The sequence below is a fragment of the Canis lupus genome, chromosome 2 (assembly GCF_003254725.2).
Source record: "Canis lupus dingo isolate Sandy chromosome 2, ASM325472v2, whole genome shotgun sequence".
NCBI classification, from domain to species: Eukaryota; Metazoa; Chordata; class Mammalia; order Carnivora; family Canidae; genus Canis; species Canis lupus.
Window position 1 is genome coordinate 72,873,122 of NC_064244.1, and position 24,155 is coordinate 72,897,276.

The window sequence follows — 24,155 nt, forward strand, 5'->3', positions numbered from 1 at the left end:
CAACTCCAGCATTAGAGTCCCAGGCCCAGTCTGTGTTTAGCTCATAGTGTGCCAAAGGAATGCACATCGGGGGCCCAGGTAAGAATGTGATGGAAGTGATGGACATCCTCCCCGAGAAAAATGCACATGCAGACCCACACCTCATCATATGCACAATCCATGGATTCACAGACCCCTGGCCAGGCAGCCCTGACCTGGGTTCCTGCTGCACTGGCTTGCTGGTAAGCCGAGCCATCCCAGGATAATCTCGCCATACACCCACATTGGCTGGGTAAAAAGGGGCTCCTCTGGGCTTCTACCAGGAGACCACAGACCATTACTCCCACCACGACTTGGCCTGTGGTCACTACCACTGCAACCACTAAAGGCAGGAGCTGCCCGACACTGTGTTCCCACCCAGCCACAGGCCACTCCCTCCAAATGCTCTTTATATTTCAAAAAGAGAACCTTTATTACTTATTCTTTTCCTCATTAGAACATCTTTTACAGCAACACAAAGCAAAGCACAAGACTCATCTGCAGATACACAGGAGTACACCAACAGCGTGTCACCAAGAGACCCACACAAGGGCCAGGTTGGACTCAGACACACACACACACACACACACACACACACACACACACACTCTCTGTACGGCCTCTCAGGGCTCCTGGACCCTTGTGCCAGGAACAGCTGGTGTCAGGCCCTACCTTTGCTGCCTCGTAACAAATCCAGGGGCCAATACCAAGGTCTGGGGTGGGCAGCAAGGTGCAGGAGCTGGGCAGGAAAGGAACTGATCCCCACATTCTGATAAAGATGCTACAAATGCCACCCCACTCCTCGGCCAGGCACCTATCTTTGTGCTGATTCAAGTGCTTAGAGAAGTAGATTCTTAGAAATGGTGTGTGCTTTTCCCGGGCTGGTGAAACCCGCTCCAACTATCATTGGTGACTCAAGTTTAGTAAAGCCAGGCCTGGGAGGCACCTCCAGGTGGAGAGATCACTGGCAGCTTTGCTGGGAGCCCCGGGGTGGAGGGAGGGGGACGGGGAGGAGAGGTGGGAGGAGGAAGGGAGACTAAGAGGATACAGACTATTGCTGGCACGTCCCGATCCAGGGATGAGAGTCAGGGAAGAAGAGCACGATGCTTTGGGGTGCATCTCATTTAGTTTCACCCTCCAAATTAGCATCAACACTTCCATTTCCACGGAAATCGGCAGCCAGACAACTAGCAGGGCACAGAGGCTCAAGCCAGTTGTGTGTGGAAAGGCACCAGATGGTTTGTTATGAAACACATTTTGGTCAGAAAATAGCTGGGGTTTTTGGTTCCTGGGAGGACAACAAAGCCAGAAAGAAAGGAGGTGTGAGCCAGGAGAGGCGAGGGTGAGAGGCAACTTTGGCATCAGATCCGGTTCTACTCTGCACTCCACCCCTTCCAGGCTTGGGGCCTGTCTCCTCCTCCGTAAATGTCCTGACCAGGTCTCAGTGTTGGGCTCCACACAGTCCCAGGAAGCATGGGGAATTGGGGCTCAGAGATACCCACACAGACAGGACGAGTGGGTACGTTCCCGTCCAGCTCGGGGAGAAGGGGCAGGTGGGGGACCCCGACAGAGGTCAGTCACACACAGATGATCCCCACTGTTGCAGTCAGACCCCGGGGACCTGTGGGCAGCCGGTTCCACTGGTTCCGAGCACTGATGGGGACCATCCACAGCGACTTCGGGCCCTTCTGTAAGGGCAGAAAGCTCTATGCAATGCAGCACCATTGAGGAGCCCCTGGGGGCCTCACCTGCCGTGCTTTAAAGTGCCAGCTGCATGTTGTCTTTGGTCAGGGGCTCCCCTCTGTCTCTGAGAGCCCCGGGGCCAGGAGCACAAGCCCAGGCCTGCTGGGCCCCAGTGGAAGGCACACTTGAGGACACAGCGCTCTCCTGAGGCTGCGGGGCCCTCCTGTGCTCAGAGGTGGGGGCGCCGCCACGGAAATCTGGGTTCTTAGAGAGAGAGGAGAGACAAAAAATGCTTTGGTCACCGTCCTGACACCAACAGCAGAGCAGAGCTTGCTTGAGAGAGGGCAGAAAGCTGGTTAAAACACTGCGCTCATGCCTGACGCAAAACCAGCTTCCGAGTTGAACCAGGAGTCACTGAATAAATATTCAAGGCATCCTTCAGTTCTTACAGAAAGAGTGGGGCTAAAAAAAAAAAAATTCTCCTTCCCCCTTGCTTGACTGGTTGCAGCTTTGACTCGAAGGCTGAGGGCGCTGCCAACCAGCAGAGGGAGGCTGGGGTCCTGGAGCCGGCCCACCCCTCAACGAGAGGCTTTGGTCTGTCATGTGTCCTGCCAGCCCGGGCCCTCAGAAGCTGAAGAGGTCATCCTGCTCGGTGCTGCTGCTGTCAGGCTTGTCCCAGTCGACAGGTGAGAGGCACTGGGCGTAATGGATGTCCTGTGCTGTCAATCCAATGTCCAGGACCTGAGGGTTCGTCCGAGACTGCGCAAGCCTGGAAGGCAGAGCTGTGTGAGCCCAGGGCCCCGGAAGGGGCTGGCAGGGGTCTGAGCCGCCCATTCCCAGTCAGAAGTGAGAGGGCATGGATGGGAGAAGGCTAGGACACAGGGGCCAGAGGAGAAAGCCCTGGATGTCAGGAGAGCTAGAGCCTCGGACCGGAGTCTACCCTGGAGGACCACAGGGCTCAGAAAATGCTGGGGCAGGCAGGGGCATTCCCGCCATGGAGAGAGGCCAGGGCAGCCACAGCAGCCCCAACTCCACCAGGAAAGAGGAGGAAGAGGAGCGCTGGTGAGGGCAGGAGGGGCATACGGGGGGGTGGAGGGGGTATAGCCAGAAGCAGACAGACTACTGCCTAGAACTCTGTTCAAAACACAAATTTAAAAAGGAAGGTAACCTAAGCATCCAAAGAATAGGGGAGAGGTAAGTAAATTACAGCCCTGGTCCTTAAAAGAATGTGAGGCAGTAAGTGAGGTGTTTACGAGGAGTTTTTAACAGCCTGGGGAAAACCTCCTGATATGTCAGTGTTAAGTGAAAATGAGGACCCCCAAATACAAATACCATGAGCTGATAAAGGCAAAAAGAAAAAAAAGTGTATACGTATAGGATTAGCATGAATTAAGCCCAAAAGTCTGGGCTGTGGGATTATAGGATGGTGTTATTTCCTGTTTAATGCTTTGCTGATTTTGAGTTGTTAATAAAGGGCACAAGATACCTAAGTAATCTGGAAAAAGCAAATGGAAGATTTTCCTAAAATGAGGGGGCTGTAGTCAGCTAGTGAAACAGGGTAAAAAGAATGTCTTTGCCTCCATGAAAGGGCCACCCATGCTGACCTCCCCACCCCAGGTGCCCTGGCTGGGCCCTGGGGTTTCTAGCAGGCTCCAGCAGGGAGGGGTTGGGGAGGAAGAAGGGGGCTGCCTGGGGTCCCCAGGGAGACTGGGAGACCTGACTGGCCAGGCCCAGTGCTCAGAACCCTGAGCTGCCCAGGGCTCTCTTCAGCCCAGCCTTCCCCAAGCCATGTCCCCAAGATGAAGGTAGCCATGGCTACAGGAAGGGCCCCCGGGAAGATGGAGAAATGCCACCACCCTCAGGCAAGACCAAAATATCTGCTGGCTATGCCTGACATTCCTCCTCTATATATTGCTCCATGGGCTTAATTAAGCATCACCTCCTCCCTGCCCCTTTCCATAACTGCAAAGCCTCTGGAGGGAACAAAGTCTGCAAAAAGCCAGGTCTACAAGGCTACACCGAGTGTAGGAAGAGGGAATCAACCCAAGCTGCGAGTACTGAGTTCATCTCAGACTGTGGTAGAGAAGCCACTAGGAACAGTTTTTGATTCAACAGCAAGAGCCTTTTAGCAGACCTGGCCAACCCCACATAGTGAGTTCCCCATCCCTGGAGGTATTCAAGTTGGGAGTTTTTTTGCTCTGGAAAAGGTCAGAGTTCATGTTCTCAGATATGGCAAAGGACCCCAGAGACCAGCCCATGAACGCCAGCACAAGGAGTCCAACTAACATTACCTTGAAAATGCTTCATCCAGGCCATCATCCAGCTCCTTGGAGAAAACAAAGCAGGACACATGAACCCTCAGTGGGGGAGCCTATGCTCACAGCCAGGGCCTGTCCCAGCCCCGGGTAAGCTACGAGGACTTCAGACACAAGCACAGGAGTCTTGTGAGTGCCGGGGAACAGGCCCAGACAGGCCTCCCACCTGGCCCCTGCCACACGCATCTCAACCCATGGGCCCAAGCCTGGGAAGTGGAACAGGAGAAAGAGCAGCTGGGTGGGTGCAATTCGCAGCTCTGCCACTACCCAGGTGACACCTTGGCCAAGTCACTGCTCCTCTTTGGGACTCAGCTTTTCCTTCCGTAAAGTGAGGGGGTTGGACTGGAGGAAGTCGATGGCTTTCAAGCTGAAGAGCAAAGGGGGCAGGGAAGAAGGTTTTCTTGCTTTCATCCACTTCCAAAAACTGAGCCAGGATTCCAAGCTCATGAGGGATACCTGGTGGCAGGAACCCGAGAGCTCAGGTGAGAAAACAATGGGCAGGGCTCCCTGCAGCTTCCCTGAGTAGAGGGGTAGGTGCTAAGGGTGGTTCCCAGGCAGCAGAGAACAGGCAACTGATGCCTACTCGAGGGGGCCGCTGGGTGGCTCCCAACAGGGAAGAGGATTTGAGTTTTTCAAGTAGGTCAACATTCCAGATATTTTAAAATTAAAGAGACACGACAAAATAACGTGTGATTCTGCAAGTGATCCTAGACCAGAAAAGGGACATACATGTGGAGAAATGTGACTGTGGCCTCTGGATTACTTAGCAGCATCAGATTGACGTTAATGATGTCGATCACTGTAACGTGGTTACGTGAGACGCTGGCACTTGGGAGAATTTGGATGAAAGGTGAACAGGAACGCTTTTACTGTTTTTATAGCTTTTTTTTGTTAAGACCGAAATTATTTCCAAGTGAAAAATTTTTAAAAATTTTTAATAAACTAGTTTCCTCTGGGAGATGCTACAGGCAGGGGTCATCATCTTTATTGAGGGCATGAAAAAGCTGAGACACAGAGAGGTCAGGGGGCTTGCCTTGAGTCACAGAGTGAGTCAGGGGCCAACTGCTGACCGCCAGGCTTCAGGCTCCTCCTTCAGATGGCGGAGCGGGGAGGGGTGTCGGGAGCAAACCGTGCCCACGCCAAGAACAAGGGAGCCTTTGGCTGGTCCTGTGGTGGGCTGAGCCATGGACGCTCAGACCAAGAGGCTGGGCATTGTGAGGAGACAGCTGTGCTGGGAGCCAAGCCTGCTGGGGAGGCAGCCCCGAGTTCAAAGGGAACATTGTGTGCCCCCCACCCTGGGCCTGGGGGCTGCTGGGCTGTGTCTGGCCCTCCCAAAGGACTAAAGTCATGGGTGCCAGGACCTGGGCACTACAACAGCCTTAGGCCTCAACCAGAGATCAAGCTGAGGCTCGCTGGATCCCTGTGGGGTCCCCAGGCCACATGACCACTCACCCAGACAACACTGCTATTGTTCAAGGCTTGAGGCCTGGGTGCCTCGTCCACTTTAGTGGTGTTAGCGCTGACTGTGGACAGCGGGGCCTTGGCCGTCTCTTCCAAGTCCAGCAGGTTCCCAGTGGCAACCACTATGAGGGGTCCGGTCAGGTGTGTCAGTGGGAGGAGCTTCTTATTTCCAGGCCTCATCTCCCAGCCCCATCCTGGAGCCTCCCAGGCTATCCTGGTCCTGACTCTATCCTCAGGAATGGCCTTCCCAGGCCTATAAACCAGACCACCCAGAGCCCCACCTGTGCACCTCCCGAAGCAGCTGGACAGCTGTCCACAAGGCAAGAACCTCTTCCCAGCTAATGTGTTAATGTGTTAGGCCAAAATTTTTACATTCACAACAGGGTGTTAAGTTTTTTAAGAGACCACATGAGAGGATGTTAAATGCCTACACAGAGATGTACACATATATTTATATAGTTGCATAGAGACATATTTGTAAGAACATGCACCAAAACGAGCAATCGCTATCTATATTTTCTAATTCACCTATAACGAACATGTATTACTTATTTAACAACAAAACAAAAACAAGAAGCCAAGGGTCTGCCCCAGCCCAGGAGGGACTGGGGCCCTCTGGGTGAAAGGCAGACCCGATCATGCAGCCTGATTCTGGCCCCACCCCCTGCCCAAAACTCACGGCTCTTCAACGACGGGGTGCTGTCTCGGAGGCCCCCGCCCAGGAGGTCCCCTCCCTCCTGGCTGGCTTTCTCCCTCTTCTCCTTCTCTGTGGGACCAAAGCACAGAGTGTTGGAACTCCTGCCCCCAGCAATCGCTGGACAGAGGCAGGCTGCAACCAATCTCAAGGTGCGGGCAGTAGGTCTCCACCAGGGAGGAAAGAAACTGCAGATCTGACCCTCACAAGAACCCTGGGGAAGGGAGATGGCTGTTCCCATTTCTTCACAGGGGGACACTGGGACTCAGGGAGGTGAATGGGCCTGTCCACAGACACGAACCAGGTAGGTGATGAAGTGGAGTGGGGCCTGAACTCCGGGGGCTTGACCACCCACTCCCCACTCCTCTCTACTCCACCAGCCTTCCCCTATTCCACCCCCATCCACCACGGTGTCCCCGAACAAGACTCACCTTCCTTGGACACCTGCCAAAACTCAAAGGCAACTTTGAAGGCCTGGGCTACTGTGAGGGTGACAGCCTGGGCCTGAAAAACAGGAAGCAGGTTGGGGGTGGGGTGCAGGTCAGGCAGGTAATGGCAAGTCTGAAATGCAAGCCCCGAGGCTCTGCTCCTTCAAGGCTCTGAACTGCCAGATGGGTGAAGGCAGAGTTCTGGCCCCTCCCATGTCACCAAAGCAGCCTAGGGGTGTAACGAGGCCACACCCTCTGCAGGCAGATGGGGCCACATCCTCACCACCGGCAGCCCAGCCAGGGTTCCCACCTCTATTCCAGCCCTGACATTTGCAATGGCTGTTCCCTTCCACTTTTTCCCCTTCCCTTTGGGTTTCTCTATATTCAAATAACTAGGAGGCTTACTTCCTCCAAGAAGCCCCCACTCCAATACCTAAGCACTTCACACAGTAACTTAGCCCTTGGAATCAGAGAACAGAGAAGCCAGAACTGGGAAGGGCCTGGTCACTGCCTGCATGAGCCACAGCCAGAAGCACAGGTTAGACTCTGGTTAGCTCTATGCCTGTTAGAGGGACTTATAACTGGACCCAAGATGCCAATGTGTGCCCGTGCAGGGGACCAAAACCATTCAGTGTCATAACTCACCTGTCAGAGGGGGCCACATCTTGGCCCTTCACCCCTGAGGAACTCCCATCTACCCCTTCAAACCCCACTCAGATATTACCAGCTCTGTCAGGTCACCAGCACGGAGGCCCCTCAGGTACCGACCTCTCCCTGGCATCATGCCCATGACAGAATCACCAGCTCACATTCCTGTGCCACCCCATCTGGGTGCTCCCTAAAGGCAAGAACCCGTTCTAAACACCGCTGATCCCCAGAGCAGACCAAACCGCACTGGCTCCAGGGGCAGGCCTCCAGAGGCCTCACTCAGCCTCCACGTTCATCTCAGCCTCTTCCTCTCTCTGCTTCCAGTTCAGGGTTAATCACAGCTCAGCTTCTAGGAGTGGGAGCCCCAGAGCTCAGCTGTAGCTGGAAGCGACATCCAGCTTCCTTCTGACAGCCTGGGTGTGGGGAAGAAAGTACCGGATTCTTTCAAGTGCGCAAGTTCAGGCCTAACCAGCCTTGGACCCACTCCATTCCCCTCCACCAGACGACTTGATTTAATTGAGAAATGAATCTGTGGCTACTGCCTTGAAAACTTTTTTTAAAATTTAAAATCCTTAAACAAGCTGACTGATCCATGCCAATTAAACTTCACGAAGTATAAAATCTCATTTGAATGTCTCGTCATTTACATTTTTGATGGAAGTACGGGTGCTTTATGGCAAAACTTAAATATGGTAATTAAGTATGAAACTCTTCACAGCTGTTTACAATTTAAGCTGTCACGTCTGAATCAAGTTTAATAGACCCAGTTACCATTGAGAATTGCCCATGAACTAAAAATATGGGCTGATTACCAGCCGGAGTCAGCTCACTATACACCCAAGACAGGACTGGTCACCTAATGTGGCAGGGAGATGGAAACACCATTATTTTTGCCTCCAGGATATCTGGGGGCATGAACCTGATACTGTTTTTGCATAAATCTACTTGTTCATTTGCATACACTCCTGCCCTTTTGCCCTGAAATCCCAAGCTGCAAGTAAACCAAATATAACCCAAGATGCACATGTGTGCACGTGGCTGCAAGCCCAGGATGGGCAGGGACTTGGAGCGGGGTGGGCCCTGCTCTCTGGGGCGGCTGCAGGAATCTGGGCAGCATTACAAGAAAGGACTGCTCAGGGCTGCCCACGGGGAGGTCTTCCGTCCCTTATTCCGCAGGCTAAATGCTTATCCCTCCTAGGAGTGCCTCTAGCCTGTGGGTCTCTTATCATCAGAATCGGGTTCCACCTCACCCAGTGTTTCATGCCTCTGGCTTGTTCCCAGTAACTAGGCTGTTAGCTCCTGCAAGGGGCCGAGTCTAGCTCAGGACCCCCCAGGATCCCAGATTCCAGCCTAGCCCTCAGACCAAGTCGGGCCATGTGTCCCTTATGGCTCTGCTGCCCCAGAAGCATAAATCCTGCACAGAAGGATTACTTGAGGAATGCCAACAGCCATGTAAGGGAGAATGGCTCTGCTGCCTGGGGTAGAACTAGGGGGCACCACCTTGTTTACTCTCGGTCTACCTGCACTGCAACCCTGGGCCCCCGTCAAGCCGGCAACCCCACTTTCACTTCAGAATCCAGAGGCTGCGTGCTGGCGGAGGCCTCCCAGTTGGGCCCAGGGAAGTATTTCTTTGTAGAGGAACTCATCCTGGTCGTGCCCAACAAGAGTCACCAGGGAAAGGAGGCCTGGTGCCTTTGCTGCCTGAGCTGAGTTGAACTGGTGGGCGACCCAGAGAGGAACCCCTTCCTCCCCTCCCTGGGTGGTCCCAGACTCCTCCATTATGCAGGCAGCCCCGCGAGAAAGGGTGGGGTGGGGACGTGAAGACAGTGGGCCCCCAGCCAAAGGCAACGAGGGCTGTGTCAGCATGCAAATCCGAGCTTCCCCAGCAGGCTGACTCTCCTCGGCCACCCACCCCGGCTCCAGTCACAGCTGAGTCCTCAACCACCAATCATACCATTTAATTCTGCACCTGTGTCTTTGCACGTGCTGATTCCTACACTGGGGTACGTGCACTCTTCTACCACCACCCCCTTCCTCTTATTCCTTCGCCCTCAAAGCTTGACTCTTCTTGAAGTCTTACTGACCTCCAGTGAGACTTAATGACCTCCACCCCCTATATTCCAGTTACCGAATCCTGGCTTCTCTCTCCCACCCTCTTGTTGGTATCTCTACGGCCGATTCCCTGGGTACCCAGTGCCCAGCACGGGGCTTAGCCCCGGACAGGCAGTGGCGAACATCGTGGAGGCACTGGGCAGCAGAGGGGGTTGCAGAACCTGAGATCCCCGTTTCACCTTCTGCCTCCTTCTCAAAAATGTCCACCAAGCCCTGAGAATCTCATGATTTCCAACATGGCCAGGCTACTGCCAGCTTGGGCCCAGTAAATAGGTGGCCTGTTTACACTGCCCTGTGCTGGGCTGTCTGCAGGGTTTCCCCAAGGCTCCCTGAAGGGCAAAGGCCAGCTGAGAAAGGGTGGCTAGGCCAGAATCAAGCCAGTCAGCTCCTGACACAGAGCAAAATGTGCCAGGGAAAGTGAAGGGCCTGGGTAGCCGTTCCCCTGCTGGATCAGGGTCCTGCTGTCAGGGCCAAGCAGTGGGCAGGTTGTTTTCCTCAATAACTGACCTCTTGGCCTGGGGGCAGGCTGATTCTGTTCAAGCCTGTCTAAAGTCCTCTGGCCCCAGACCAGGCCTCCCTTTAGCCGTTGGGCCAGCATCCGCTTTCTTTTACCCCCTGCCTCCCCTTCCCAGAGGAAGCCACTGGAGCCTGGAGCCCTTCCTACCCAGGGTCCACACTCTGCCGCAGTGGCTGTGGGCCAGCTGCCCCTGCCCAGTGCCTGCTCTGGTCAGTGGGGAGGAAGAGACAAACAATGGGGACATAATGAGCCTGTATTTTTAAGTCTGTGTGGCCTCATAAGAGACAAAGCAAAGAGTCACTGTCTGTGAGAACAAAGCTGTCACGGGAGAAGCCACTGCAGCTCAGGGACCTGGGGCATCACGAGGCCTTGGGTGAGTGGCTGGCGACACCGAGTCTACAGGAAAGAAACAAGGTACACATAAGAAAGGGGCCTTTCAGAGCAATCCTGGAGGTCAATGAGGTGCCCTCTTCATTCTGCTGATGGGCAAGCAGCCCAGAGAAGGGCAGGGTCTTATCCATAATCACACAGCATATCAGCCAGGATCAGACCCCTAATCTGTCTCGTCCTGTAATGCTCTCTCCAAAAGACCTGTGTGGGAGGCTGAATCATAGCCCCCAAAGATGTCCACATCCTAATCCCCAGAACCCATGAGTGTTAGCTAGAATGGCAAAGGAAACTTCCCAAATGTGACTAAGTTAAGGATTTTGAGATGAGGGTTATCCTGGATTACCTAGGAGGCCCAGCCACGGGAGCCTTTTAAGAGAGAGGAGGCAGGAAGGTCAGAGCCAGTGACAATGGAAGCGGGAGGAAGACTCTTCTAGTCTAGTACTGCACTGCTGGCCGTCAGGTTGAAGAAAGAGCTAGGAACCAGGGAATGGTGGTCTCTAGAAACTTGTAAAAAGGCAAGAAAATGTATTCTCCTCTGGAGCCTACAAAAAGATCACAACTCTGCTGACCCACTTTAGACTTCTGACCTCCAGAACCATAGGAGAATAAATTTGGATTGTTTTAAACCACTAAATTTGTGGTAATTTCTTACAGCAGCTCTAGGAAACCAATACCATATTTCAAGCAGGCCCCGATGGGGACAGCAAGCCTGGGGGCCATGTAAGAGTGCGTGTCCTTGATGAGAGGAGAGAGGATCCTGTCTCCTTGGTTCGGAGGACCATAGGGCATGGTGAGTAGGGCTTTGGGCTCCACACAGCGGTTAACAGGAGCCAACACTAAACCAATAAATGTCAGGAATTTCCTCACAGAGCAGATGCTCAGACCTTGGGGCCTCCAAAGTGAAAGCCTCAACATAAAAGTGGACTCACTCTGGCTGCTGGTCCCCAAGTTCAAGACAAAATGCAGAGACCACGGAGGTCCCACTTGTCTCAGCTGGATGTGGCGAGGAGGCAGCCTGGAAATGGGGTAAGGAGCTCGGGGCTCCCGAGGTCATGCAGGGAGGGGGAGAAACATGGGTTTAAACCCTCGCTCTGCCTGGGCAGCTGTGTCATCTTCAGCAAGACAGCTGACCTCTGTGAGTCTGTTTCCTCATTAAAAATAAAAACAGTGAAGACAGTAGCAGCTGCCACCTCACAGAGCTGTGAGGACTAAACAGAAGATCCCTTAAAATCCATCACTGAAAGAGGCACATGGTAGGTACCCCAAAATGGCCATTTCCCTCCCCACTCTGGTCACAGAGAGCCAGTCCCCTTGCCCTTCCCCTGGGTTCTCTGATCACCAGGCTCCAAGGACTAATTCCTACAAGGGTCCAAACCCTCAGACCATACTACTGACAGGAGAGACTCCCCCGACCCCACGTTGGCTTGCCACCGCCCACAGGCCAGGCTAGCCAGCCAGGGCAGCCCACAATGACAGACTGCCCAGTGACTGCAGCCTTACTTGGTGCTCTCACCATCCACGTGGGGTTCCCAGGAATTTCATACTTCCTATTAAGTGACATCACCTCTGGGTCCTGCCTCCCCCCAAGGGCAGGGCTGCTGAGGCAAGGCCAGAGCCTGCCAGGGACCCAGGCCCTCCCCACTGACCATTTTCCGTTTGGTGCAGAGGAAGGCATGGCACTCGAGATTCTCGTTGTGCTGGCTCTGTGCAATGTAGGCAAACACTTTGTCGTGCATCTTGTCTGCTGTGCAATAGGAGATCCTGAAAGACAACAGGGGAAGTGTCACCAAACCTGGCACAGGGGCCTGCCCACATCTGGGGTGCCCCATAGGGCATCTCCCCTGAGTCCCTGAGAGCCAGCCATCCTACTCCACCAGGGGGAGACTCTGGAGATGGCTTTGGCCTCTGGGACTGGCATTCTGGGCCATCGATGGGGGGCACCCAGGCTAGGCAAGAAGGAATGCAGGGAAAGACAGGGTACTTCCCCTCTTTACTGAGCCATACCCCAAAATGGTAATGGCTATGCCCTTCCTGCATCCCAGGCAACATTTTAGATATGACTTCACTTAATTCTCAGAGCTGCCCTCCAACAGGTTCTATAATTGTCCCCACTTTGCAGACGAGAAAACTGAAGCTAATGGTCTCAGACCACCAAGCTAGTGGCAGAGCTGAGAACTGTACTCACCTGTGGATTCCAGAGGCTATAACCACTGTCAGGCTACCCTTAAGGGTCTGGGCTGACCAGACGGAAGGGGAAGCAGGACACCACCCTGCCCACCGATGCCCTTCACCAGGCCTTCCCTCCCTGCCCTCCATCCATGCCCCTGCCCAGAGGTTGGAGGAGCTCTAGGCCCTCTCTCCCAGTGTGACTGACACTGCTGGCAAATTGTCCCAGAGCTGTGGTCAGAGGTGGAGGAGCTGGGAGCAGGGTGAGTGTGTGAAGATGACTGGACTGGGAGCCCCAGCCAAACCAGGAGGGATACACAGCAATCCCCTCTTGGTGGAACACGTGCCCCCATGCCCCCTCATTTGCTCCTTCCCTGCTGGCTGCTCAGCCTGGGAATCTCAATTAGGAGATGGGATGCCTGGGTGGCTCAACTCTTGAGCATCTGCCTTTGGCACAGGGAGTGATCCCAGAGTCCCAGGATCAAGTCCCACATCAGGCTCCCTGCATGGAGCCTGCTTCTCCCTCTGCCTATGTCTCTGCCTCTGTGTGTGTGTGTGTGTGTGTGTGTGTGTGTTTGTCTTTCATGAATAAATAAAATCTTTAAAAAGAGAGGGGGGGGGGGGGACTGGCAGCCCAGAGGTGGGACAGGAGCTCAGCTAACTCCTTCCCCCAGTGTGGCCCCAGCTCCTATCACAGCCATGAACAAAGGGATCAGCACCACTTAAGACCCCCAGGCCAGCAGCTACCTCTTCGCCATCCCAGGGAATCCAGCCTCCTGCCACCTCCCTGGGGCAGGCCTTGCTGGGTCCCCTCAGGCAGGCCCCTCCTTCTCTGCCTTCTTGGGAAATATTATACCCTCCCTCCTATTTCTTGCCCTCCATGTCCTCCCTGCCAGCAAGGGCTGGGTGTGAGCCCTCCCCTAGTTAAAGGAGGCAGGCACAATCAGGAAGGTGAGAGGAAGACACCAGCCAGAAACTCTAAGACCAAACCCCGCCCACCCCCACCCCTCACCTCTCCAGTACTGGCTTGTGCTCCAGTGGATTGAGCCAGTGCTTGGAAACAAAGCAAGAGGGTGGAGGGATGCCCAGCAGCTGGGTGCCCACTGGACAGAACTCCAGCCTTGGTGCCCTGGTCCCACCTCAGCTACTACCTCACTGTGGGGCCTTGGGCAACTCCCCGAGCCTCAGCTTCTCTGTCTGTAAAATGGACTGTCCCTTCCAGCACTGAAATCCTACAACTGACCAGCCAAGGGAGGGAACGGAGAGAGCTTGAGGTTTCAAGGGCTGGGCTCTGCTTCCTTGAAAACAGTGCCCACCCCCATACCATCCCCACTCTGGCCTCAGACTCTGCCTTGAGGCCTCCCTGAATGCCTGGCCACATGTTCAGAGCTGAGCTGCTGCATTCACAGTGGAAGAAAAAGGCAGAGACTGGGCAGCGCTCTGCTCCAAGCCTGACTCAGCAGCCCGCCTCGGGAGGGGCAGTAGGGAGGGGGCCCTAGCCCTGACTAGAGCTCAGCTGCCTACTTCAACTAGAAATAATGACAGCAGCAACTGCCTTCTACCAAGTGCCCACTGACAGCCAGGCACTGTGCACTCAGCACTTCCTAACAGCACAAGGAGGCAGCATCTGTTTCCAACTGCACAGACACACAAGGAAACTGAGGCCCCAAGGTCAACCAGAAGGAAAGTGCTGGAGCCTGGATTCAGAAAGGGTGACCCCCCCCCCAACTCCAGCCCCTGCACCACTAACCCAAGTGGCAGAGTGAATGTGGGCAATGCTGAGCATACCTGTAAATGGACACGTTCTCAATGAGCTGGTTGGTGATGTTGTCGGTCAGGATAATCCCCCGTGGCGACACCTTGAGAGTCACTTTCTGCAGCTTCTTCCCGCTAGCCTTGGCCTTGGGGTAGATGTGGGTCAGAGAAGCCTGCGTGCCCCACTTGGGACCTATCTCATGGACTGCACCTAGCTTGTCCAAGCCCCAGACTCGGGGCCCCAGTGAGGCCTCAATGTAGAGACAGCAGACACTCTGGGGAGGATGGAAGTCCGCACTCTCCTGTAATAAACTCAGGGCAGCTGCTCACAGAGCACCTGCTGTCTGCCAGGCACTGGACCTTGAGTCATCCTTATAGGCAACAGAGCTTCTCCTGGGGGAAATGGACTCAGAGGTTAAAGGACCTGCCCCAGGACACACAGGAGAGACCGCAGACTCTGAGCACTGACAGGGCTATCACAACCCAGCAGGATCACTCCTGGGGACTCCCCACTCCACCCACTACACGTGTGAAGGTCTGTGTGGAGGGCTCCAAGGCGACCAAGGAAGGTGTACTTCTAGGGCCATGCTTACTCAGGATGGGGAACTAGGGACTAGGGACGGGGGACAGCTGGTCTCTGGTGGGTTACCCTGTTCCTCAAGCCAGAGGGCAAGTGATTGGGTAACAGCTTGGCACTAAGTCACCAACCCTTAGGCAGGGGACCTGAGTTGGAGGAGGGGAGGCTGGAAGAGGCCATGGCCACAAGAGCTGGAGAGGAGGACACTGACCCTGACCCCACAAGCCCAGTGGCTCCCCTCTACCAGAGTCCCTAAGCTGGATGCAAGAGAACTCAGGGGCAGGAACAGCTCAGATGAATCCAATCAGGGTAATAAGCAGGGGATGAGTGGTACCTCAAGAAGCTGGCCCTTGGCTCATGGCTCCCCCACCCTGCCTGGGGCTCACCGTGGCCACAATCCTCTTGACAGCAGCAGCTGACAGCTCCTCACCCTTGGGCTGCTCCACCAGCGTCATGCCCAGGTACTTGAGGCTGAAGAGCATTCCCTCGAGCAGTGTCTCCCGAGTGTCTGTCCAGTTCTCTGGCAGCTCTGGGCAGGAAGAAGACAGGTCCTCAGACCCTGTCCTCCCAGCCCCCACTTCCTAGGGAAGACGTAGCAAGGGGCATTCGGGTTCGTCTATCTACCATTATTTTTACCTATAATAAAGAACAAACATTTTCCAGTACTCACCAAGAACCACGCTAAGAAACCTTATATAAAATAGCCTCATTAAGTCTTACGACAATCTATGAGATAGACACTTTTATCATACCCACTTACAAAGACACTGAGGCCTGGGGAGATAAAATCACACAACCAAGTCCAAGAGCCAGCCAAGTATAAGAGCCAAGATCCGAACCCATATTTTCAAGTTCAAAGCCCAAATTCAACTTCAACACTAATGCTTGCTGAGAGCAAACCATGTTTTTTTTTTTTTTTTTTTTTTTACTGAATCTTCTGCACAGTCCTGTGACATGGATGTTATCCTCACTTTATAGATTAGGAAATAGGAAACTGAGGCTCAGAGATGCAAAGTCATCAGACAAAGACCACATACAGTGAGTAAAAGGTTGGGAGTTAGGCTCAACCTGGGTGAGCCTCCCAGGTTCCCACTCAAACCTGGGTGGCTCCCAGGGCCCCAGCCTGCTCTGCTGCCCTCCATCTGCACAGCCCTAGAGAGGAAGAGGCAGGGAGGAGGGGGACCAGGAAAGAGGTGGTGATAGGGTCGGGCAATGGGAGAGGTGATTGCTCAAATGACATCCTATGAAGGCTTCCTGAATCCAGCTCTGCTTCCCACCACCTGCACGTGTTGGGGAAGTCCCTTCCCCTCTCTAAGACAGTAATGCTGAAGCAATGACACAGAGCAAGGCACATGGAAAGGTCCTCTGAAAACTCTGGCCATGACAGAGATCAGGAAGGTTGGGAAATGGGAGAAAGAGCCCAGCTCACTGGGTAGGGAAACAGATGGAGAGAGAGAGAGTTGGAAAGCCCCTGCCTCATTCATCCACATGAGAGAGGGCCCTGAGCAGGCAGGAGGGCATGTGTGGTTTTCATCAGTGGTTTGAACAACCCCAGGATCCCTCCCCAGATCATTCAGCTGGAAGCAATGAAGCCAGAAGCGGAAGAAAGGTCTCTAAGGACCCTTCCAAGACCGATCACCAAGACAATGAACACCCCATGCTCCTGCCTGTCAAGGCCCTTTGCCTGTCCTTTATTATCCTTTCTCCGATGCTGCAGTGTAGGAGGTACTAGGATTGTACTTTGAAGAGGAGGAAACTGCTCTTTAGCTGCACACAATCTTGGATAGGGCAGGATCCATAGAGGAACCAGTTTCCAGGGGCCACCACGGCCAGGGCCAGCTTCCCTGGACCATTTTCTGAGAGAGGAGTGGAGAGAATCTTGTGCTCCTCCAGAGGCCCTCAGTGGCTGTAATGGAAGAGCCACAGGAAGAAAGCTTAGGAGTGGGCATCAATGGTGCCAGGGCAGCTGAGGTTCTGGGCTGGCACAGCCTGATTCCGAGGGTCCTGCACTATTGGGTCCAGGTGGCAGCACTGGGCCCCTCTCCCTTGTCTGGCCCATGCTGCCCCTCCTAGCAACTGTCTTGGGAGTTCTACTCCTCCCGGAGCTCTACCTCCCTCTGCACCAGTCAGAAGGAGCCTTGTATACCCACACCTCTCTGGCTTTGACTTGAACAAGCCACTGTCCCTTTCTGAAACTACTTCCTCCTCTGAAAAATAATGCACGTATGTTGGGTGAGGGCTGTTTTAAAGAACTTACGGGTGTACCCAGTCCCCGTTTGAGATCCAGGTGAGCAGGGACTTGTTGACTGGTCATCCAGAGTCTGGCATGTAGTTGGCACTCAGTATTTGCTGAGTGAAGAAATGACCTGGACAACTCCAAGGGTTCTTTCAGCCTTGCAATGTCTCAAACCCCATCCTTAGCTCCAATCTCCAGCCCATTGCTCTCTAGCCCTTGAACTTGGGCCACCGACCCAACATGAGGCCCAGCCCCCACTGAGAAGACCCTCAAAGTGACCCTATCCACTGCTATATCAATCACGAGCCTACTTCACTTGATCCTCCAAAAAAGAATCAGAAAGTCCCTGAGGTGTCCCAGTTCTGGGATGGGTCCCGGTGAAAATCACATCTGAGCCTTGCTCTCAAAGAAACCAAACACCACCATATTACCAGTGCAGAACAGAGCTAGCGAGCAACAAAAACAACAATAACAAAGCAGCTCTTACCATTACTTCTAACATTACAGTACTTTGCAGGCACACATTCTTTCATTTCTGTTTCATAGGAGGGAAGGGAGAGTCAAAGGACAAGTAACTTGTCACATTAGTTGTTGTCTGACTGTAAATAAAGCCCAAGCTCCTGACCAGTAGCCCATATAATCTTCTCATGAGGCAAACTACCTTGATTTTAGCAAAAGGTCAGAAAGAAGTTCCTAAAGCCAGAGATACTTCTTCCCACAATTCCTAATTCCTGAGGCTTCCCCTCAGTGGGTACTCAAACTACCACTCTCAACCCCAGATGCATCTAAACTACATGCTGCAATGCCTATCGCTAATGTCCTTGACAGACATTGCTAATCGATTGCAGCTCTATTCCCTCTGATTTACGGCTTTGGACTGTTTCTCCATATAAGGCTCCAGGCAGGCAATACCAATCAATCAGGGGTGGCCTCCTTCATCTAATTATCCATCCCTGCCCTACAGCAAGCATCCTTCCTCTCTGCCATTTTCGTGTCCCCACTACCCCATTTCCTCTGGTTCAGTTGGCCCCTCTCCAAAGCCACTTCCGTTCCTTCTATTCCAAAGGGCCAAAGCTTGCCAAGGTCACAGATGACCTCTTTGCTGTCAAAACAATCCCCAGTCCTCCCTGACCTCTGAAATGCTTAGCATATTCTGCATTCTTCCTTTTCTGGCCTGACCCCTCCCCTATTCTGCGGCCTCTTTCATGAGGGCCCTGGTAGACTGGTTACCACTCATCAGCCTTGGAGACCCTCTGCCCCAACTCCTCACATGACAGATGACGAAACTGAGGCCCAGGGAGGGATGGGACTTGGGTAAGATCCCACAAAGCAGAGCTTCACTCCCACACACATACCCCAACCCACTAGAGGCAATTCTGACTACAGGCAATGACTACTGGGGAGTCACAGGTGTCCCAGTCTTCTCTCCCACAATATCCCTGCATGCACATACTCATTCACACGCACCTGAGCACACACAGCAGAAGCTGCAACCATGTAGAGTCTCTTCTTCTTTCCCACTTCTGTAGCTTTGCTTAAGGAGTTCCTTCTATCAGAAATGCCCTTTCCTTTATTTGATTGAAACCCCTTGCATTTAGCCTCATCCAGGCAGCCTTCTTGAAGGCAGGATAGCCTGGCTGTTAAGAGCAAAGCTCTTAATCCTAGAATCCCAATTCTGACATTGTTTGAATGATCTTGAGCAAATTCATTACCTTCCCTGACCCTCAGTTTTCTCTTCCAATAATATGCGGGAAACAACAGTCTCAGGCTCACAGGGCTGCTGTTTTGACCCTTTGATGAGATAATGAGGTAATAAAACGTAATGTACTTAGCACAGGACCCCGCCCTTGGTCACGCCTCCTGATGAGGCCCTCTGTCAGAGGGTCGCTGTGCCTCTCTAGAGCATGGATTTCCTTCTCTTCCTTCTCCAGCCACATCACTCACAGCCAGCAGCTGCCTACCATGTGTCTTCCTCTTGAAGGACTCTTGTTCATGTGCGTCTCCCCCAGGAATAGAAGAAGGTGCACTCCTGTCCAGTGTTACGGCTCGGCCTCGTCCTTTTCCTCCTTCCCATTACCCTATCCTCCCGGCCCAGCAAGATCCTCCTTCCCCTCTAGGGAGGGAAATCTGTCTCCCCCTCCTATACTGTCCTTCTGGGCATGACTCATAAGGTCTCTGGTGCCCACACCCTCCCTGAAGAAACCTGCACCAAAGAGCACTCAGTATGACAAATGCAGAGTTTGTGTCTGCTCACCATCCATCTCAGGCTGGCGGCCACATGCTCCTTCCTAGGAGGAGCCCGGGGCTTTGGGAAGAGCTCCCAGAGGCCCTCAGGCAAACACAGGCCTGAGTCCACAGCCCTGTTCCGGTCCTGGTTATTTTTGGTCCTGTGGTGGGTAATGACTGCGCTATTTTAACTTAGCAATTTTACAGATGACCTGCTGTCACAGTTAGCTGGGGACGGACCATATGCCCAGTTTAACCCGCGGCAGCAAACGTGTATTCTTTCCTCATTAAGGCCCCCTGCCCAGGGTTTGGAGCTGGGCAGGGTGCCCTGTGCCCCTTTGGCTGCCCAGGAGACCCAGCCTGGCTGGTGTCTGGAACATCAAAGTTATAGCCAAACCCATGGGCCAGGGGGACCATCCAAGGGTCCTGGCCTCCAGCCTTTTCTAGTCTGGTGGGGAGGTGGCCTCAGAAGCCACAGAGTAACATCTGAGAAGGCAACCCGAGCCCTGGCATGACCTGGAATGTAGCTGCTTCTCTAAGGCCACAGTCTCTGACAAATGGGTTCAGTTCCTCAAGAACATCATCAGAAACAGGTTCATCATGTAAGAAGTGCCAGGCAAATTCAGAAGTTGTTAAGATTATCAAAAGAAAATAATTAAAAAATGATGATAGCGTAAGCTCTCATTTCCTGGATGGCTACTTACTCTGTAAGAGAAAAACATGCTTGTAAAGGTTAAAACTATGGGGTCTGGAGATGGGCTATGGGGTTCAGGCACTCCATCCACCTCCCTGGTCCTCCGTTTCCTCACTTAAAAATTGCGACAAGAAGCTTGTCCACCGCACAAGGTTGTTGTGAGGATGAAATGAGTTCACACCCGAGGTGGGCTTAGAACCATGCCTGGCACATACTGAGGGCCACTGAAGTGTGAGCTACTGTCATTACCCAGGGTCGAGGGCTAAGAGCTTGAATGTGCACGCAGCCATTTACAATATTTTTGAGGAGAGGCAAGGATATATTAGGATTCCCACTTTACAGATGAAGAGGCTCGGAGGAGTCTGGCCATGACTCATAATTGACAATGCTGGTCTTTGCCTCCCACAGCCCCATGCCATTCGCCCACTCCCGCAACCCACCGAGCTCCTTCCCGTGTGAAGCAGGGGTCAGGATCACACAAAGGGATGGGCATCGTGTCCTGCATGCTTGCCTGAACAGGGTGAGCAGGGGATGACCTGACTCCTTCAAGGCACATATGCCTCCCTCGGCCGCCAGACCTGTGAGAAGCAGTGCCCCGGCCTCCAGTTCAACGTCCCCTGCACCTGCTGTTCCCTCTGGCTGGAAGGCTCTTCCCAGGTTCCTCCCTCCCTCCCTCACATGTGCTCCAAGTCACCTTCTTGGAGAGGCTCTTCCTGACTGCCTGCACGGACGCTCAGTGCCCCACTGCCATCCCCTCAGTACACACCATTTCCACACATGCCACCTCTGCCTGCAGCTCTGGCTGCCGGAGGTGTCAATGCCCATGCTCATTGGGGCATTAAGGACTCCCATCCCTGAACCCGCCACTGCCAAGAACTGCCCCTCAAACAGAATACCCGAAGAGCACATTCTCTACTGCCTCCCAAAGCTCCCAAAGTGCATCCCAAGGGATGGCACTCTGGTCACCCATGCTGGTGACTGACTTCATACTGTCCACTTTTTGGACTCTCTTCCCCTCTCACTTCTCCTAGAAAGATTTCCTGGGATCTCTTTCCAAATAGATTTTATCTGCACTCAGATCCTTCTCTCAGCACCTGCCTTCTAGAACCCAAAGCAAGATACTACTCTAAGAAAGGTCCCGCCATTTCCTCAGCCCACTTTATCCTTCTTCATGGCGTCACCACTATTTATCACCACACCTTTCATTTGAACCCTGGTCCTTCTGTCTGCCTCCTCCAGACAGACTGACTTGTTCACCACACTCTCCAGTACCTATCAGTGTGTGACACACAGTTTGTGATCAATAAGTATTATGACCTGGGGGCTTATTTGCACTATGTTTTATTGTGAATATTATAATTAAGTACAGACAGAGTCTCCGACTCTAGCGTTCCTGGAACTTGTACCTTGCATATTTTTTTACCTGCTGAGTCCTTGGACAACCTGGAAGCAACCTGAGGATCAGAGAGACCCTTCTTTCCAAGAAGGGATCTGAGTGGTCTGGGTGAGTCAATTTTCAGGCAGTTGGAAGAAAGGAAAATCTCTGACTAGGGACTGAGATTAAATATTTATGGCTCCTGAAGAGATGGGGAAGACATGTGTGGGAAAGGGAGACAGTTCTCCTTCCAACTCCCGACCCGCCGGGAGACAGGTGGTCATGAGGTTCCATCCAAAAAAAGCCTGGGGTTCTAGCTTGCTGTGTGACCTCAACCAAGCTGCCTCCCTTCTTTGGGCTTCAGTTTCTCCACAAATAAAACAACGATCGTGCTAATCCCAGCTGAGGCTCAAAGCTGATAGCAGGTGTCAAGTGTAACCTTAACTCCACTGGCTTCATTTTAGCCCTAAAAGTCAACCACAGGTCTCAGTTCCAGGTGGCCAGAACACCATCTCAAGCCAAACCTTCTCAGCATCTTCAGCCCAGACACACCCCACAGCTTCCCTCTCTACCCTGTGGCCACCACTGTTCTCAGGGGTTGTCAGCCGAACCTAAAATGGGGCCTGCCCAGCTCTTCCTGTGGCCGGAGTGCAGGGGGTACGGGGATTAGACCCCTGGGCTGGGGATGTGGGGTGCTGCGTCTAGGAAGCTGTGTTAGAGCCTGACACCTCAGGTCTTTTATCTCTGACACGGGTCTGATAAGAATCCCTGCCGTTACTTCAAAGGAGCAAATGAAATGAGAGAAGCAAAAACTGTGTAAAATATAAAGTGACAAAAGCAGGAGTTACTGTTTATTGAATCCCTTTGCTATTCCAGGCAAAACACTATTTCATTTAATCCTCACAAAAAAAAAAAAGAAAAAAAAAATCTGAGCTGGGTACTATCGCTATTTACAACTTAAAGATAAGGGAAGTGACAACGACAAGGGACAGATGAAGATTCTAGAAAGCTCAAGACAGCACTCTGGGCTTTCTGGGGATCTGCAGGGGAGGGCGTTCTCCTCTCCTTTTCTCTGGGCCCCCAAAACTTGTTTCACCACAGGAGTCATCATGTTGAAGGTCCACATGACAGGAAGTGGGAGCCGGACAGAGGGAAACTATCAATTGGTTGTAAGGAGGAAGCATTATCACTAACTTTCTCAACACCCCTGTCAGGTTAGAATTCTTTATCCCCATTTTGCAGGTGAGGAAACTGAGGATCAAAAAGAAGAATGACTTGTTCGGGATCAGGGCAGCAGGAGAAACTCTTTTCCACCATCCATGGTGCCTACCTCTCCCCTTTCCTCAGAATCAGAGGCTTCTAAGCTTTCTTCCCTTGCCCAGCACCCTCTTCCTCCCTCATCCCAGGAGAAAACTGCAGGGTTCCTCCACTGGAACAAACCATTATTCTCAAAAGTCCCAGTCAAATCCCAAAAATACTTAAAAGGGCTATTTAGAGGGCCAATAAATGGGGGAGGTGGTGCATCCCCCGGCTGGCCCAAACCAGCCCTGATGGGTCTCCGACCCCATCCCCACCAGCAGGCACCAGTCCCTGTTCCCAGTGCCAGCCTTGGTTTAGGAGGTGGCTACGGCTGCAACAGCACACTGGGGCAAGAGGGAGGGGAGGGGCAGGGCGGGCTTCCTAGGCCCAGACACGCTGGCACTGAGAACTTGGGCTCCCCGCGGAGCCCAGGAGAGGAGGAAGGGGGGTGGGGTGTGACTGTAGTGTCAATGGTTTCTAGGTGCGAGGAGAACCTGGAGCCCCAGGTGCTCGACAGGAGTGGGAGGTGGGAGTGTCCACAAGTCTTGGTCGGGCTCCCCACCGCCCAGGAAGGCCTCTGGGACTCCAGGCAATCCACTCCCTTTCTCCCGGAGAAAAAAAAAACAAAACAAAAACAAAACAGACCTGGGCTGGGTTTCTCAGGCCTCAGGGGAAGAAGGTGCCAGGTGACGGGTTCCCTGGGAGTAATTTGAGACGGAGAGAGCAGGGAGGGGGCGCCTCCCAGACACCCTCGGGAGAGGCAGAGGTGGCGGCGAGTCTGCCACTCGCTTGGGCGCCCGGGGGCTTTGGAAGCCCGAGGGGGAAAGTGCGGGAGAAAACAGGCTTCAAAACTAGCCACCCTGCCACCTGGACGCGGGAGGAGGAGGGGGCGCTGCGCTCCGGACACCCTGAGACCCCGGGCCGAGCCTCGCCCCAACCTCAAGCAGGTACCTGCCAACCCCGCTCGCACCCCTGGGTCGGTTCCCGGGCGACGGCGAGTCAAAGGCGACCTCACGGGGCGGTGGCGGCGGGAGGCGGGCGCGGGGGAGCCCCGGGGCTCCGCGGGCACCTCCCCGTCCCCCGAGCGGCGCGGCGCGGCGCCAGGTGCCCTCGCCCTCACCTGCGGCCCCGCCGACTCGCCGCCCGCACCTGGGGCGCCCGGGCTCCGCCCCCCCCCCCAGCCGCCCCGCCGCCCCGCCGCCCCGAGCGCGCCCCGGAGCCGGAGCCCGACGTGACCCCGGGCGACCTCCCGCCCCGCAGGGCCGGACCCGGCCTCCGCCCCCGGCGCCCGCGGGAGGCCGGTCGGCGCCGCCCGACCCCCGCCCGGCCCGGCGCGCCCGCTCACACTCACTGCGATGCCGGCCGCCGCCCCCCCAGCTCTGCTTGGCGAGGCTGGGGCTCCGGATCAGCGCCCGCCCGGCGGACTTGAGCGCGTCCATGGCCGCTCCGGCCGCCGCCGCCAAAACTCCGTCAGGGAAAACTTTCCGCCGGGGCCGCGCGGCTCGCGGGCTCCGCGCTCCTCCCCCCGCGGCGCGAGCTCCGCGCCGACGTCCGACGGGGC

The 24,155-nt window shown here is 54.2% G+C and overlaps 1 protein-coding gene and 1 long non-coding RNA gene across 4 annotated transcripts in view; one reads left to right on the forward strand and one right to left on the reverse strand.

The window, feature by feature from the left end:
- Window positions 1–426: 426 nt before the first annotated feature.
- On the reverse strand, window positions 427–24,138 carry LDLRAP1 (low density lipoprotein receptor adaptor protein 1). 3 transcript variants are annotated; one of them, XM_025447194.3, is made up of 9 exons: window positions 23,946–24,135; window positions 15,151–15,293; window positions 14,221–14,333; window positions 11,913–12,027; window positions 6,603–6,675; window positions 6,157–6,243; window positions 5,469–5,599; window positions 3,993–4,024; window positions 427–2,470 (listed from the first exon to the last, which is right to left on the reverse strand). In XM_025447194.3, the coding sequence occupies exons 1-9, from the start codon at window positions 24,031–24,033 to the stop codon at window positions 2,326–2,328; spliced, it is 927 nt and encodes a 308-aa protein (XP_025302979.1). In that variant the 5' UTR covers window positions 24,034–24,135; the 3' UTR covers window positions 427–2,325. The 3 variants fall into 3 exon arrangements, with proteins under 3 accessions (XP_025302979.1, XP_025302978.1, XP_025302980.1); XM_025447193.3 differs by having other exon boundaries at window positions 3,993–4,027; window positions 23,946–24,134; XM_025447195.3 differs by lacking the exons at window positions 427–2,470; window positions 3,993–4,024 and adding an exon at window positions 4,045–4,472 and having other exon boundaries at window positions 23,946–24,138.
- LOC118353920 (uncharacterized) overlaps window positions 23,323–24,155 on the forward strand; it is a 48,605-nt gene continuing 47,772 nt past the window's right edge. The window contains exon 1 of the long non-coding RNA XR_004813586.2: window positions 23,323–23,541. This is a non-coding gene — a long non-coding RNA (uncharacterized LOC118353920). The remainder of the gene's footprint in view (window positions 23,542–24,155) is intronic.

Excerpts from the sequence above, each read along its gene's own strand:
- LDLRAP1 (XM_025447193.3), bottom strand. The coding sequence starts at position 24,033 with ATGGACGCGCTCAAGTCCGCCGGGCGGGCGCTGATCCGGAGCCCCAGC. Across the intron at positions 6,676-11,912 it reads TCTGCACCAAACGGAAAATG|GCCCAGGCTGTCACCCTCAC; the intron begins GTCAGTGGGGAG and ends CCTGTTTTTCAG. Across the intron at positions 6,244-6,602 it reads TTGGCAGGTGTCCAAGGAAG|AGAAGGAGAAGAGGGAGAAA; the intron begins GTGAGTCTTGTT and ends TTGGTCCCACAG.